This window comes from Ascaphus truei, chromosome 5 (assembly GCF_040206685.1).
Source record: "Ascaphus truei isolate aAscTru1 chromosome 5, aAscTru1.hap1, whole genome shotgun sequence".
NCBI lineage: Eukaryota > Metazoa > Chordata > Amphibia > Anura > Ascaphidae > Ascaphus > Ascaphus truei.
This window is the reverse complement of record NC_134487.1, coordinates 161,454,194-161,469,483: the sequence shown is the minus strand read 5'-3', so window position 1 is coordinate 161,469,483 and position 15,290 is coordinate 161,454,194. Positions and strand designations below refer to the sequence as shown.

Below are 15,290 nucleotides of genomic sequence, written 5' to 3'. Positions count from 1 at the left end.
GGGAAGCCCAAGTAATGCCCAGATCACCCTGTACTCCAACCATTCATAAGGTTGTGAGGGACTTTATAAATCCATTTTTATAGTGTATGGGGGTTGGGGGTACGCAAAGGAGTGCCCACGAGTCTCTGGACGATGACTCTACCCTCAATCCTAGACAGTTCAGGAACAATTCCAGGTCCCCAACTCTATGAGTGGTCATGTTCACCTAGAGGTCTCACGTGAAGGGGGGGGGGGTACTGTAAGGAATCCACACCTCAGTTTACTGCTTACCTTGCCTTACAGACCTGTGCAGTCCTGAAACACTCCCCCGGATATCTACTGCAGCTGTGCAAGCTATTTCTGCAGCCCCAGCCTGGGTTCACTCATTAGAGCAATGCTGTCACACGCCCCTTCTGCTATTGGTTCACTGACCTTTAAATACAGCTTTCCCACAATGCTTCTCTGCTGAGCATAATCCTTCTTGGATGTTACATGTGTTTTGCCACAAGCCCTAGGCTTGTTATCTCTTGTTTAGTTTCCATGTTCCTGTGCCATGTTCCATGTTCCTAGTTCATGTTCCTGGTTCCTGGGTCTGCTGCTCTCTCTCCATTGCAGAGGCCGTGTTCTGATTCCTGTGCTGAAGCAGAGGACTCTCCAGTGTTTACTTCAGCTCCCTGTTTCCTGAGGCCTGCTGACTTTCCATGGCAGAGGCCTGTCTACTAGTTCCTGGGGCCTGCTGCTCTCTCTCTATTGCAGAGGCCGTATCCTGGTTCCTGTGCTGAAGCGGAGGAATCTCCAGTGTTTACTTCAGCTCCCTGTTTCCTGAGGCCGGCTGTCCTTCCATTACAGAGGCCTGTCTACTGGTTCCTGGGGCCTGCTGCTCCCTTTCCATTGCAGACGCCGTGTCCTGGTTCCTGTGCTGAAGCGGAGGATCTCCAGTGTTTACTTCAGCTCCCTGTTTCCTGAGGCCTGCTGCCCTTCCCTTAGCAGAGGCCGGTCTACTAGTCCTGATATCTGTAGCTCTCTCTCTCCTTGCACAGGCTCGTTCTGGACTCTTGTGCTGAAGCACTGGTTTACCAGTGCTGCCTGGCGGTGTGCCCACTCCAGTTTGCCTACCCCTTCTGGAGACCGGTACCATGGGCCATGGTCGCCGCACGCGCAGTACCCGCTCCCGCCCTGCCGCTTCTACGCTGAAGCGGAACCGACTTGAATACCTGTTGCCGAAACTCCGCCTGGATAACGTTCTCCCTGATGTCTCCAATCCTGACCCTGGCTTGTCCACTGACTATGCTGCCTTCTCCAGTCCCGACCCTGCTACATACGACGACGAACTACGCATTCCGGATCCGACTACGTGGTCTCAGGTCGGTGATTATACAACCCCACCTCAGCCCCGCGGGCCGGTCCTTGTTTGTGGCGAGCACAATCGTGACAGTATGCTCGGCCCCACATACTCGGACCGCCCTGTGGTGAGGGTTGGTATGTTTCTATCTGAAATCCTGTCCCGGCCTGTAGACCAGTCCCACTTGGAAAACCAGTATCTGTGCGAAATACTACCCTTGATTGAAGATCAGTTTATGTATGAAGGTTTAACCCCTTTGCAAAGACAATGCCGTAATGATCTCATTATTAAGGCTTTCTGCCTCAAGGAATTAAAACAGTCTCTGGCCACTTGTGTTCGCTCCCCTGGTTCCCCTTTAACCTGGGATAACGTGTACCCTTTGGAACTGGCCAACGCCCAAGAGGCACTCTATGCCCTGGCCTTATCATTGGACATTCACGTAGTACAACAGGACGCCCTCTTCATGTTGGCTGAGGCTCAAGATACGCTCCATGTACTTTCCTTAACATTGGATATTTGCATAAAAGAACAGGACCCCCTCCTCGCCAGCTTAGCAGCCGCTTGACAGTCCCCCTGTACTGCCAGTCCTGTTGCTAAGCCTGTGGGGGTACCTCCCTCTCCAAAGAAAGACCAAACTGTCCCACTATCACTGCCTCCTAAGGTAGACGCAGCCACGGTCTCTAGCCCTGATTGCACCTCCCGTTACTTAGACCCCAAGGATATGTCTGCCTTAACCCCTGCTAGTCAGGCCTATGAGTTCCCAATTGTAAATCCCTGCATTCCGCAGGTCAGTGTGTCACTCCTAGCAACAGAGAATGAACACTGTTTGCCCTCTCCTTCTAACTCTGAATTTCTAAGCTCTGTTCCCGAGTTTATTTCTGTTTTGACCCCTGCTAGTCTGCTCTATGAGGGCCCCATTGTTAACCCTTGTATTCCGCAGACTAATGTGAGGTCCCTAGGGTCTGAGGCTGAACCCCCTATGACCCCACTTTTGGAGGCTAGCTTCTCTTTTTCTGATTCTCAGGCACAGCCTGACTTAACCCTTGAGGTTTTTTCTGTAGTAACCCCTGTAAATCCTTGCTGCCCCCAGGCTAATGCGTCCTTTCTAGCATCAGGGAATGAATCCCCAAGTCTGACAGCAAAGGTTGCACTGAATGACTCCCCTAAGATTGCGAATTCCTTGGATATTCTTTGCTATAATTCCCCTGCTTCAGCTCAAGTTTCCGCTGTCGTGTCCCCGGAAACTTCTGCTAAAATACTGATTCCAGTTAAATGTATTCAAGAACCAGGTTTTTCCCTAAGCCTGTTCGCAGAATCCCCACTCCCAGGTATTTCGTTGACCCAGTCTGTCTCTCAGAGAGCTGAGATCCCTGCTTCTGCGCATAGTCCCCTTGTCATGGAATCTGTAGTCGTTTCTGGTTTCCCCACACTCCTTCCCAAGTACCCATTTCAGAGACCAGCACAGTTAGGGTTGCCCCCCTGTACTGTCTGTGTTCTTCTCTTCTCAAACCCTAGGGTTAAAAGCGAACAGTGGTCTTTATGCCCCTCCTGAGGCTCAAGTTGTTGTGTTCCCAGGAACTTTTGCTGACACACTGCTCCCACTCAAAAGTGATGCTTTTTCATATGTACTGTACTAGCTAGAAGCCTGTACACACTTTCCCCCCTCTCTGAAATTTGCCTTGTCAGTCCCGCTACTCAGAGAGGTAAAATCCTTCCTTCGGATTCAGAATCTCTTTCCATAGAGGCCGTCTTTGCTCTTGTCTCCCTGATGTCTCTGTCCAAGCAACACCTCCAGAGATCAGTGTATCTGTCGTCACCCCCTTAGTACAGTCAGAGACCACCCTGCCTACATTACAAATTCAGGTGTTTAAATCTGAGATATTTTGTTTTTGTTTCCTTGCTAAACCTCAGTCCCTTAGCACTGCATCTAAATGTGCTCGAGCAGCCGTCTGGTTACTTGGAGCTAGAATTAAAACTCCTGTGTTAAAGGGTAATTTCTCACACATGTCCAGCAAACCTAGAACTTTCGTGATTGATTCTAAGTCACTTTCCACTGTATCTGATTTTTTCACTATTCAAACGCAGACACCCACATCACTGACTAGCAGTTCCGGTATCAGAATTTTCGCACTTGTAAACATACCTATTTCTGTTTTTGTCTTGACAAGTACCCCTGTTGTTAGGGCCCTTGCAGTTTTGGATAAGACTCTTTTTACTTCTAAGGTTTCTGCTACTAAGAGTTTCCCCGGTTCCAACTTATCGCTTATTGTCTCTTTAACTCCCATCATTGCTCCCCCACTACCCGTCACTGACTCCCAGGCACCAGCTCCAGACGCTAGTTCTCCTACCAGTACCCCTGCAGTGCTAGATGTTCCTGTTATAGATTCTGAGCCATTTCAAACAATCCAGGAGGAGCATATGTGGGATAAGAAGAAAGAGAGAATACACAAATTTAAGTGCAGATGTATAGAATGCAACAATCCGTATACTGCTGAGTGTGTCCCTGAGGGAGATCCAGACTGCATTTATTCCATACGGGTAGCAGCCCAAATTGCAAACTGCTCAATACACACCTGAATCTTGTGAGTAGGCTGAACACTCGAGCCAAGATTACAACATAAGCCAGATTGTTGCATTCTATACATCTGCACTTAAATTTGTGTATTCTCTCTTTCTTCTTATCCCACATATGCTCCTCCTGGATTGTTTGAAATATATCTTACGCTTTGGAACTCGTGAAACAGGTCCCACCAGAGGGTTTGAGCTGGGTTATCAATTAGCACACATTATATTATTTTATTATATTATCCTATATCACATTTTTTTTAAAATATTTTGTATTTCTTCACAATATTGTATATATCACTTTTAAGTTGTTTTGCGCCTGAGTTCACTTAATTCACAATACATAGATTCTGAGCCTCCAGCTCTGGATTCTATTCCTCTACTCGCTGCTGCTCTTGTAGTCTCTCAGGTCCCTGTTACTGAAGTACAGATTTCAGCTCCTGATACTAGCTACCCTCCCTCCGCTACCCTTGTACTGCCTGATTCTCAACTTCCAGATATTAAAGTCCCAAAGCCTATTCCTACTCCCACTCCTATGACAAGTATGATGCCCGTGGAGTTCATTGCAGCACGTGGTCCGCCCCATGCGGTTGTTCTAATCTCTGCAAGGACCAGCATATCTTCCCCGGACTCTGATGCCATATCTGAAGTAACCCTGGCCGCGCCCCAAATCTCCAGTGCGGGAGGGCAGTTTCTTTTCACTGACCATTCAGTGGTTCCTGAAGTACCCCAGATTGACTTTGAGTATGGGGTTTCTCTCCCTATTGTCTCTAGAACTTTACACGCTGCCGTTGACTTTGTGATCTTTACTCCCCAGACAATACTATCTCTCGCTGAGGGTTCTACAGTATTGGGGAGTTCCACTGCTGATTGCTTCTCGGCCTCTGCGAACCCATGGTTATCCTTCTCGGAACCTTCTGTTGCCCCCGTTATTTCCTGTGTGTTGGAAATACTCAGTACGTACCCCAAGATTTCGGTCCCTAAACCTGGTTTACTGCTTGCCTTGTCATCTTCCATACCTATACCTGGCAATGCTCCCACCCACCCTATACCCTCGCTGACCACTACCTGGAAGACCTCTGGAAGAGAAGATCCTCTCAAAGCAAAATGTCAGCAAAGACTTTGTCTGTCCGGAGGGTCGCCCTGGTATACTTGATCAACTATCAGTGCCGCTGGTCCTGAACTCTGGTACCATTACTAGAGACTGGGCTCCCAGCGGGAGTCCTTCTGCCGTTTCTGCTCCGGAATATCCTGGTTCTTCTCAGCCTTGGATTTCCAAGCCATTTCACGTGGCGAGCCACGTACCAATGGTTTCTTTACCACCACTCTCATATCCAAGAACAGTACTCGTCAAGGAACTGCTTGTTTACGGATTCCCTTCCCGCCTAAAGCACTTTAGGAACAAATCAAGGTCCCCGAAACCCCTGGATGGTCCGTCAGGCCGCAGTTCTCACTGGGGGGTGAGGGTACGCAAAGGAGTGCCCACGAGTCTCTGGACCATGACTTTACCCTCAATCCTAGACAGTTCAGGAACAATTCCAGTTTACTGCTTACCTTGCCTTACAGACCTGTGCAGTCCTGAAACACTCCCCCGGATATCTACTGCAGCTGTACAAGCTATTTCTGCAGCCCCAGCCTGGGTTCACTCATTAGAGCAATGCTGTCACACGCCCCTTCTGCTATTGGTTCCCTGACCTTTAAATACAGCTTTCCCACAATGCTTCTCTGCCGAGCATACTCCTTCTTGGATGTTACATGTGTTTTGCCACAAGCTCTAGGCTTGTTATCTCTCGTTTAGTTTCCATGTTCCTGTGCCATGTTCCATGTTCCTAGTTCATGTTCCTGGGGTCTGCTGCTCTCTCTCCATTGCAGAGGCCGTGTCCTGGTTCCTGTGCTGAAGCAGAGGACTCTCCAGTGTTTACTTCAGCTCCCTGTTTCCTGAGGCCTGCTGTCCTTCCATAACAGAGGCTGTCTACTGGTTCCTGGGGCCTGCTGCTCCCTTTCCATTGCAGAGGCCGTGTCCTGGTTCGTGTGCTGAAGCGGAGGATCTCCAGTGTTTACTTCAGCTCCCTGTTTCCTGAGGCCTGCTGCCCTTCCCTTAACAGAGGCCGGTCTACTAGTCCTGAGGTCTGTAGCTCTCTCTCCCTCTCCTTGCACAGGCTCGTTCTGGACTCTTGCGCTGAAGCACTGGTTTACCAGTGCTGCCTGGCGGTGTGCCCACTCCGGTTTGCCTACCCCCTCCGGAGACCGGTACCATGGGCCATGGTCGCTGCACGCGCAGTACCCGCTCCTGCCCTGCCGCTTCTACGCTGAAGCGGAACCGACTTGACTACCTGTTGCCGAAACTCCGCCTGGATAACGTTCTCCCTGATGTCTCCAATCCTGACCCTGGCTTGTCCACTGACTATGCTGCCTTCTCCAGTCCCTACCCTGCTACGTACGACGTCAAACTACGCATTGCGGATCCGACTACGTGGTCTCAGGTCGGTGATTATACAACCCCACCTCAGCCCCACGGTCCGGTCCTGGTTTGTGGCGAGCACAATCGTGACAATATGCTTGTGCACAGTATTATGCACTGGGACTTTCATAACCAATGTCCTGAGTGAGTCACTGGGCTACCAACTCTGGTGCCAGCGTGTCTACTCAGACATCGGACTAGGCCAAAGGGTTAACTAAATGAGAGATATATAGGTATTTCACTGTGTATTTTTGTCACATTGGATGTTGCTCTGGACTTCTTTGTTCCTTGTTTTATACAATTCGCCACACCCAGTAGCATGCCTTTTGACACTTACATACATATATATATTTTGTGGTAATTTGGGGGGCTTTCTGAGAGCTTGCTGGGTATCTGTGTGTTTGTTTAATTTATTTCATTAACCAGTTTTGCTCAGTGAATGATCCCGGTAAAGAGGTTAAATTGTCTCGTCCCCGTGACATCTAGACTAGCAGTACTTTCTGTATCAGAGGTGGTACTCGCTAACAAACAGTCTTGCCGCAAGTCTACTACCTGTCTTAGACATTTCCGCAATAATTCAAAGTCTCCAAAATCATCTAGAGAGCCAGGTTCTGATCGCCCAGAGGTCTCTCCTGAAGTGGGGGGATACTGTAAGGGTTCCAGTCCAGTGGTTTTCTGGAATCTGCCCTTAGGTGTCTGTTGTGGCAATCTTGGTTCCTGGCAAATCTCTCCCTGACTCTGTGATTGGCTGCACCTTTTCCCGGGCTTTAATTGCAGCCTGAGTCTGCCTTGTGGGGGCCTACTGTGCAGCTCTGCACCTATTGGCTCTCCCTACTATTTAGCGTCAGCCTCTCGACCAGGAGGGGTCTGAGCATATCCTTTGTGACCTGTGCTTGTCAGTAGCACGTCTGCTTTGTCCTGAAGTCTACCCTGTTTCCTGAGAGCCATAACCTGTTGCTTTTGTTCCCTGGTGCCGACCCCAGCCTTCGCTCCTTTGCCACCTGACTTGACCCTCTGCCTGGATTACGAGTACTCTGTTACTTGTTCCTGCTTGAGCTCTGCCTTTGCCTGTGTACTTCTGCCTGGACCTGACTATCCCTGCTTGCCGCCTCCCTCGACCCCGGAATTGGACCCGACTACCCCTGTCTGCCACCTGCCTCGACCCCAGAATTGGACCCGAGTACCCGTGCCTGCCGCCTGCCTCGACCCCGGAACTGACCCGACTACCCCTGCTACTTCGACCCTGGAACCGAACTGGACTACCCCTGCCTGCCCTGACCCCGGAACCAGACCTGACTACCCATGCATCCCAGGCCTCGTTGTACTACTCCCTACAGTACCTCTGCCCGGTTCGTATCCTGTTTTGAAGTTAGCAACGTTACACCCAGTCACTGGCCCATGGATAGGCATGGATTACAAATGGGCCATCAGGCCTGGATTACAAATAGGCCATTGGGCCTGAATTAATTTTTTTATGGGATTTAATTTTTTTAAATCTTTTTTTGGGCCATTGAGCCTTGGATTGATTTTTATGGTTTACATTTCTTTTTTTTTGGTGGCCATCGGGCTTCGGATCAATTTTATGGGTGGTTGTCGCCCCTTTTTTGGGTTTGGTTCCAGGGAGCTAAAGCCCTAAAGATGAGGTGGGCTTTCATACAGGATGGGGTACATAATAAAATGTTCTTACAGTTTTCCATTGATAGCCAATGTGGCTATCTAGACTCCCATTGAGAGGGCCTAGGTAGCCAATCAATGGGTTTATGTTTACAATTACTTTTTTCATATGTTTTGAAATTGTATTATTCATGCTGATTTCTTTTAGCTATAGTGGCCAAAAGCCCTCAGCCACATTTAGCTAATATGGCTATTGGCCATTATTTAACAGGGGGAGGAAGGGGTTATGTTTGTTAGGGGTGGGGGTGTTGGTGGTACTTGCCTGGGGGAGCATGCTTAGACCCCCCATGGGGGGGTGGGGGTGGGATAGAGTTTAAACCCTTGTCTGCTTGGTGATTGGTAGCAAATGGGGGTAGGTAGTGTAGCTTTAATCATATTAGTCCTTTTGATGCCTGTGGTGTACCAGGAGTTAATGTAATTACTATGAAAGGGTTATGTATTACATTACCTCCCACATTTGATCGTGATTCGGTAATTAACACACAATTATCAATTATCTTACAGCTGCAGACCAAGCAATATCCTACAGTACATGTGGTTTTTTTTAAATAAATAATTTCTGTACTATGAGAAAATACTTGTATTTTTTTTTAAACAGCTGTGAATTACATTTTTAATGTGTTCTTTTGTAACAAGTATTTGTTGCTTCTATAGCAACCATTTACAAAGTCACAACCCCTTGTCTTCTGAGACAGGCTCTGGCACATGCCTTTTTGGGCCCTGCCCTCTCTCTCTAGCAATGCACCAATCTAGTGTCTAGATTGACTGTCTGGTCACATGATCTTCCCCACAGAAAATTGCATCTATGGTCCTCTTCTGCTGTACTGACAGCCATTTAGTGAACCCCCGAGTCTAATCTTCGCCAATCAATCACGGGACAACGGATCGATCGGCAACATAGTGTAAGGAATCCGGTTCTGCTTTTGCTTATAGCCTTGCAGAACTGTGCAGTTTCTAATTACTCCCTCTGGCAATCTATAAGCACCTGTGCTTGCTATCTCTGCTGCCCTAGCCGGTGCTCCGCCATTGGAGGAATTCTCACACACCTCCCTCCTGTGATTGGCTCACTGCCCTTTATATGCTGGGCTTTGGCACTGATTCAGTGCCGAGCATAATCCTTCTCTGGACGTTACTGTGTTCAGCCACAAGCCTCCTGGCTTGTCTCGTTTGTGTACTAACCTTTCCGGTTCTCGTTATTAGTTCCAGAGGCCTGCTGTTACTCTCTACGCAGAGGCCTGTCTTCCCGTGTTCCCAGAGGCCTGCTGCTACTCTCCACGCAGAGGCCTGAGTTCCTGAGGTCTGCTGCTACACTCCATGCAGAGGCCTGTCCTGGACTCCTGTGCTGAAGCATTGGTTTTCCAGCACTGGTTCCTGGTACCTGCTGCATTCTCCCCTAGCAGAGGTTACCTTTTGTTTCTTGAGGCCTGCCGCTACTCTCCACGCGGAGGCCTGTTTTGGACCCCTGTGCTGAAGCGCTGGTTTTCCCCGGCGCTGCCCTGCGGTGTTCCTCGGCCAGCCTGCTGTCTTCTCCTACAGACACCGGCGTCATGGGCCGAAGCCACCCCTCGCGCTGAGGTCACTCCCGTGCTCACGCTCCTATGCTGAAGCGGGGAGCTCCTGTCTATCCGTTGCCGATCTCCTGCATGTATAACGACGATGCTGCCTTCTCCAATCCTGACCCTGCTATGTACGACTACGAACTGCGCACTCCGGATCAGTCTGCGCGGACTAAGGCCAGTGATTATATAACCCCACCTCAGCCCCGCAGTCCGATTATTAATTATCATTAACAATTAATAATTTTGACTAATTAATAAGTATTACTAATACCTAATAATTATTAATAATACTTAATACATACTTATTAATTAATTATTAATTAGTTAATTAACTGCTAATAATAATTAATCATCATACTTATTAATAATACATAATTAATCATAAAGAATGATTAATAATGAATTATTATTAATACATCATTATTGATTAATGAATAATTATTACTTAATAAAGAATAATAAAGAATTATATATTTATAAATTATACAACATAATTAAAATAATAATTTATAAAAAAAGTTAATTATACCATTTCATACAGGAATTGAACCCAGGACCCTTGCATATGTTGGTAAGAAGTTCTTCCACTAGACCACAGAACTGTGTGATGTCATAGACAGCTAGAAATAGACTTAAGATTTCACATTGCACATTGACATGTACCTTGTGTTGTAGAGGATAAATATATTAATAGGTTCTGTCTTGTCACACCAAACCTATGGTGTAGAGGTAAGAAGCAAGGCATTGGTATCAGAAGGTCCCGAGTTCAATCCCTGCATGTGTTTTGTACAAAATGTATTAATGTTTAATTGTGTTTGTGTCTGTGTCTGGTAGTCAATAAAGCATTGAATTGAATGTTTGAAAAAAACAATGGCATACGACGGCAAGAGAGCAGAGAGATATGAGCACGTGGACAGCAGGAAGAGGAGCGCACTGGTAAGGCGGCAAAATGGAGGAGATTTAAATCTGTGATGAGGAAGCTCCAGAGCTGATGCCGGTGAAATTTTAACGCAATGAAATTTTAACGCGACCCCGGTTGTAACGCGGTCTTTGGGTTGTGGACCCCAAGGACCGCGTTATAACGGGGTTTAGCTGTATTTACAGTATCATAGCACCTGGTATTTTTTTTTTGCCCCGGTGCAATAATAACTCTGTTTTAACGACGAGTTTGGCGACTCCCGGCCTATGTGTTTAGAGACCCCACTGCATGAACAGTTCACATTCACTATACAGTCTTTGACATTACACTGTATCATTGATGCTGTTATATTGTAATAAGAAGAACATGGATTTCCAGATGGACATGCAATAGAGTGTCTCTTACCTTGAGCATGCCCGCCTAAATCAAATGTAGTGAATGTCATGCCAGCAATGGTTAACTCTTCTGATGCTAAATTAAAATAGATAAGGCAAACATTATATCAAATCTAGGGTTTGGAAGGAAACAAGCTAGTGACATTTTTTTTTTAACCCAGGAAGGTATAAATGTAAAAATGAATATTTCACAGTCATCAAGAGTAATGGTCATTATGGTCAGAGGACACAACACATTTGTGGTCATACCAAGGTACATTTTTTGCTGTTTTAAACACACTTGATGCATTCAACAACACCCAAGCTGCATGGACCCAACATTTTCTAAACTTGACCATCTGAGCTAATGTATAATATAGTCTCTGGTATAAATAAAGCTAGCAGATCCAGTACTGCACCAAAATTAACTGAATGCTATCACATTTTATTGGGAAACAGTTAACTTGCTGGAGATTTTTTAACCTAATCTACCCTGTTAAATGATATGAAAGATTTGGCAATTCCAACTACTACCCTATTTTTGTTTTCAAAAGTAACTAAAAATGTACGGACATACTGTATAAACAAATGTAGTTATATTTCCTCTCTCAGAATTCCCTGCTTGCATCCCCGTCACTGTTCATTGGCTCTATGTCCCAAGTGAGGGCAGTGACATCATGTGAGTGGATTCCAAGCTTCACCTGATTCTGCCCTTTTAGTTCTATCTACAGCGGCAGGATTTTCCGAGGGGCTTTCTCACACTTGGAAATGCTCAGAGCAGATTAAAACGGCTCCACGGGAACATGGAGAGATGTTCTTTCAAAAGGTAAGGAAAACATTTTTTTTTATTTAGAGTAACGGGCATCATATGTTTACACACACCCTCCAACTGTACCTATTTAACAGATAACGCACCCGTGTGTTATGTCCTATAACTAAATTAAAACCAGGTGGTGCCTACTGTCGCTATTTCTGCCAGTGGTTTAAGATCAGAATGTTCAGATAATGAAAGTAGCTGGGAGATTGATGACTGTTCTCAAAGTGATCACCTTGTTAGTGAGAATGTAACACCACATCTATTGTCTATGTTTGTATATACTGAATAATGTACTAGAAAAGGAGCACTCGTGGTATTGTTCATCTGCCACAGACCACAGTGGTCTAAATGAAATATAAAATATGTTTATTTAAATTGCAATCAATGTTCTGGTCCCACCTCGGACTTTTGTCAATAATCTTGACTGATGTGGGACCGAAACGTCGATCCTGATTTAATTAAACACATTTTATATTTCACTTAGACCACTGGAGAGTTCGTACAGTATATCTTCTTGTCTACTGTATATGCATATATACAAATAAATCCAAACATATTGTACGCATTATACTGCCAAAATGACCTTTGCATTTAGGTAATTGTACATTACAGGGCCTCCTTGGGAGGTGTCACTTGCCCAGAGGCTCCTCTATCTCGCACTGAGGTCCTGTCTTTAAGGTGAAAACGTAAGAAACCTATGCTGCTTACTTGCACAGAATTGCATATTATACAATACTACATAGGGGGAGGAGGGGTAGGGGAACATAAATGAGTACAGATACTCACTGGGGTGGAGTGTAGGAACATACTGTCCCATTCGTCCATCTTTAAGCATTTGCAGCAGCGTGGTCTTTCCAGCATTATCCAATCCCAGAAAAACTAATTTTCCAGTTTTTTTGTATAGACCTTGAGAAGAGAAAATCAGAAAGAGAAACATTGATCTAGATTTTCAGATAAATTCACAAAATGTATTGAAATACTGTTTGCTAAAGAGGGCAGGACAAATTAAAGCTGCAGTTCCGTCTTTTTTTTCTTTTTAATTAATTTTTTTACTTCAATAGTTTTATGTGGGCAATCTCTAATTACCTAAAGAACTGAATAGCTGCCAGTCAATTCGTTCTCCATGTATTGATCGGCAAAATTTTGCAAGATCTTTAGAGATGGCATATGTTTTTCTTTTGCTTCTGTCACTCAGTGGAAGCTCATGAGCACTCCTGCACTGACATGTGCTAGAGGGAGGGCAGGGCTGACAAAGGGGTGTGCCAGGGCTTGTGACAGGACATGAAGGGGCAGTGCCTTAGCAAATGGTTGTTAAACTTGAATACAAGAAAATTGGTCTTTCAAAGTTGTTTTTTTAAAAACAGAAAATGCTAAAAGTATTTTTTCTTACTACAGAACTGATTTATTAAAAAACCCACACATGCAGGATATTGACTGAACTGCAGCTTTAAAATCTGCAATATGGTATCTAATCGTAAGTGCTTTTCAAGTTCTCATGTGCATATCCATGTGCGTGTGTGTTGTATTCCTCAGTTTGATATTTAGGAGATGGTGGACAGATAGAACCCCTATAGAAAGCACTCTGATCCAGTGTGATATGGTGAAATTCTTAAAATGACTTTATTAAATGACACTATCGTTAAAATATTGGGGTTTAAAACAATGATTAAATAGTACCAAGTGATTCTTACTCTCTGGATAAGTATATCCAGATGAGTGTACAGTGGTATATTAATGTCCAGTGTTAGGATAATTCACCGGCCCTAGTAGTCCTCTATGGAGTGGGTCTGCTAGGGTTATGATATGGAGGTAACGGCAATTTTAGCCACAAATGTAGTGCCCCTGTAATTTTGTACTAATAGGTGCACTAATAAATGGGACCTGTACTATGCTGTTAAGTTGCTACAGCTATTAGTACATTATAGATACGATATAACGGAGGTCTGAAAAAAACTGCAATAAAATGCATATGACATCAATAAACTCTGCACTCTTATTCTTCTGTGTAGCATTACACCAAACTGCTACACACACAAAAGAACTGTAGTCATTCTAATTAGGAACACAATATATATGAATCAAAATGTATCATAAGATAATTTAATGCAAAAAAAAAAAAAGCGCATATCAGATCTCAACCATCTGAACTCTTATTTTTGAGAAAAATGTATCTTTTATTGACATGCACTGGGTTAAAGTAACTTAATCTGAAACGGGAAATGATACATTGTCAGTGAATTATGAAGGACTCTCTCACAAATAGGGAGAGTTGGCCAATATGCCTGGACTACAGTCCATGGAAGATAGTCAAGTTCATGGAAGATAAAAGAAAAGTAAGAGAGGCAGTACACTAAATAAGAAGAACACCTTCCAGATGAAAGGCCAACGGTGAGCCTGAAAACCTCGCTTTTCTGGATGTATTGCTCGATTCCTTGAAAGTGAAGGCAATTCATTTTCACTACAAAATGAGTCCCAAGAAGTGATTTCTAAGAAACTATGCTACCAAGACAACGTTAGCAGATATGGTCACATAAAGGGCCATTTTTACAAAGCGGTGCTTTACCATAAGACCCCTTCCAGTCCAGTCAAGTGAATAGGTTGTAGGGTGTCTTATGTCATAGCACAACTTAGTAAAAAGGCTTCTTGATATCCACATGTTTTTTTACTTGTTTGTATATTCATAAGCAGTGTTCGACAAACCTATACATTTGCTCGCCCCGGGCGAGTGGATTTAACCCCCGGGCGAGTAAATATTGGCCCAAGCAGCACACGTTTGGTACTAGGTGGCGAGTAGATTTTTTTTGTGTGGCGAGTAGATTTTTTGGTGATTTGTCAACCACTGTTCATAAGAATTTATTATCTCAGCCTTCCTTGGAATACGTTGCTAGTACAGTACACCTGAAGTACAAGCTTTTTCAAGAAGGAACTCTCAGGTTGCTCCAGCCAAGGTATCGCTTCCGACACAGAATCTACAGCTCATTTGTCCAAGTCAAATATCCAGATTTGAACTATGTACTTGTTCTGAATTAAAACAAAAATAAGATGTCATATCATTTTCTTTAAAGCATAGTGGAGGTTCTTTGTTGCATATACAATTAAAAGGTAAGCAATATACCGCTGAGAACCACTCTATGGCTAAGAATGCTGATCAGTATCTTTCTACAGGCAGATGTGTGCATGCAAATCCACATACTGTACTCGATATTCATTATCTGTCTTGATCAACAGTCTCATTCACAGGGTTAGATACTGCCTACCTTGTGTCTTCATAAAACGTATTCCTTAAAATTGCCACCCAGATTTTGTAAAAGGTTTTTGTATGGCAAATTTTCTTGTATTAAATCACGAAAAATCTATTTTTTTATTTAATTCATCAATTATTTGTCTTGAGTTTGTGTTTCCCTAAATTTGTTGTAGGTTGTGATACTTTTTAGGGGACCAACAAAAGGTGTCACAACTTCCAACAAATCTGCATTTCTTCAGGACCAAAACAACTATAAACATAGTTCAAGAACTATAGGAAGCAACGTTGAATCACAGCTTCCAGGTAAAAAGGGTGGTGGGATACACAAGTGTGTGCTATTCCAAAAGAAGCAGAAG

At 44.7% G+C, this 15,290-nt stretch overlaps 1 protein-coding gene across 6 annotated transcripts in view; it reads right to left on the bottom strand.

The window, feature by feature from the left end:
- The window catches only part of SAR1B (secretion associated Ras related GTPase 1B), a 55,070-nt gene that overhangs the window by 19,971 nt on the left and 19,809 nt on the right, over nt 1-15,290 (bottom strand). For all 6 annotated transcript variants that reach the window (XM_075601149.1, XM_075601151.1, XM_075601147.1 and 3 more), the window contains 2 exons: nt 12,477-12,596; nt 10,905-10,970 (listed from right to left, as the gene is read on the bottom strand). In XM_075601149.1, the coding sequence (XP_075457264.1) occupies nt 10,905-10,970; nt 12,477-12,596 (186 nt within the window). The remainder of the gene's footprint in view (nt 1-10,904; nt 10,971-12,476; nt 12,597-15,290) is intronic.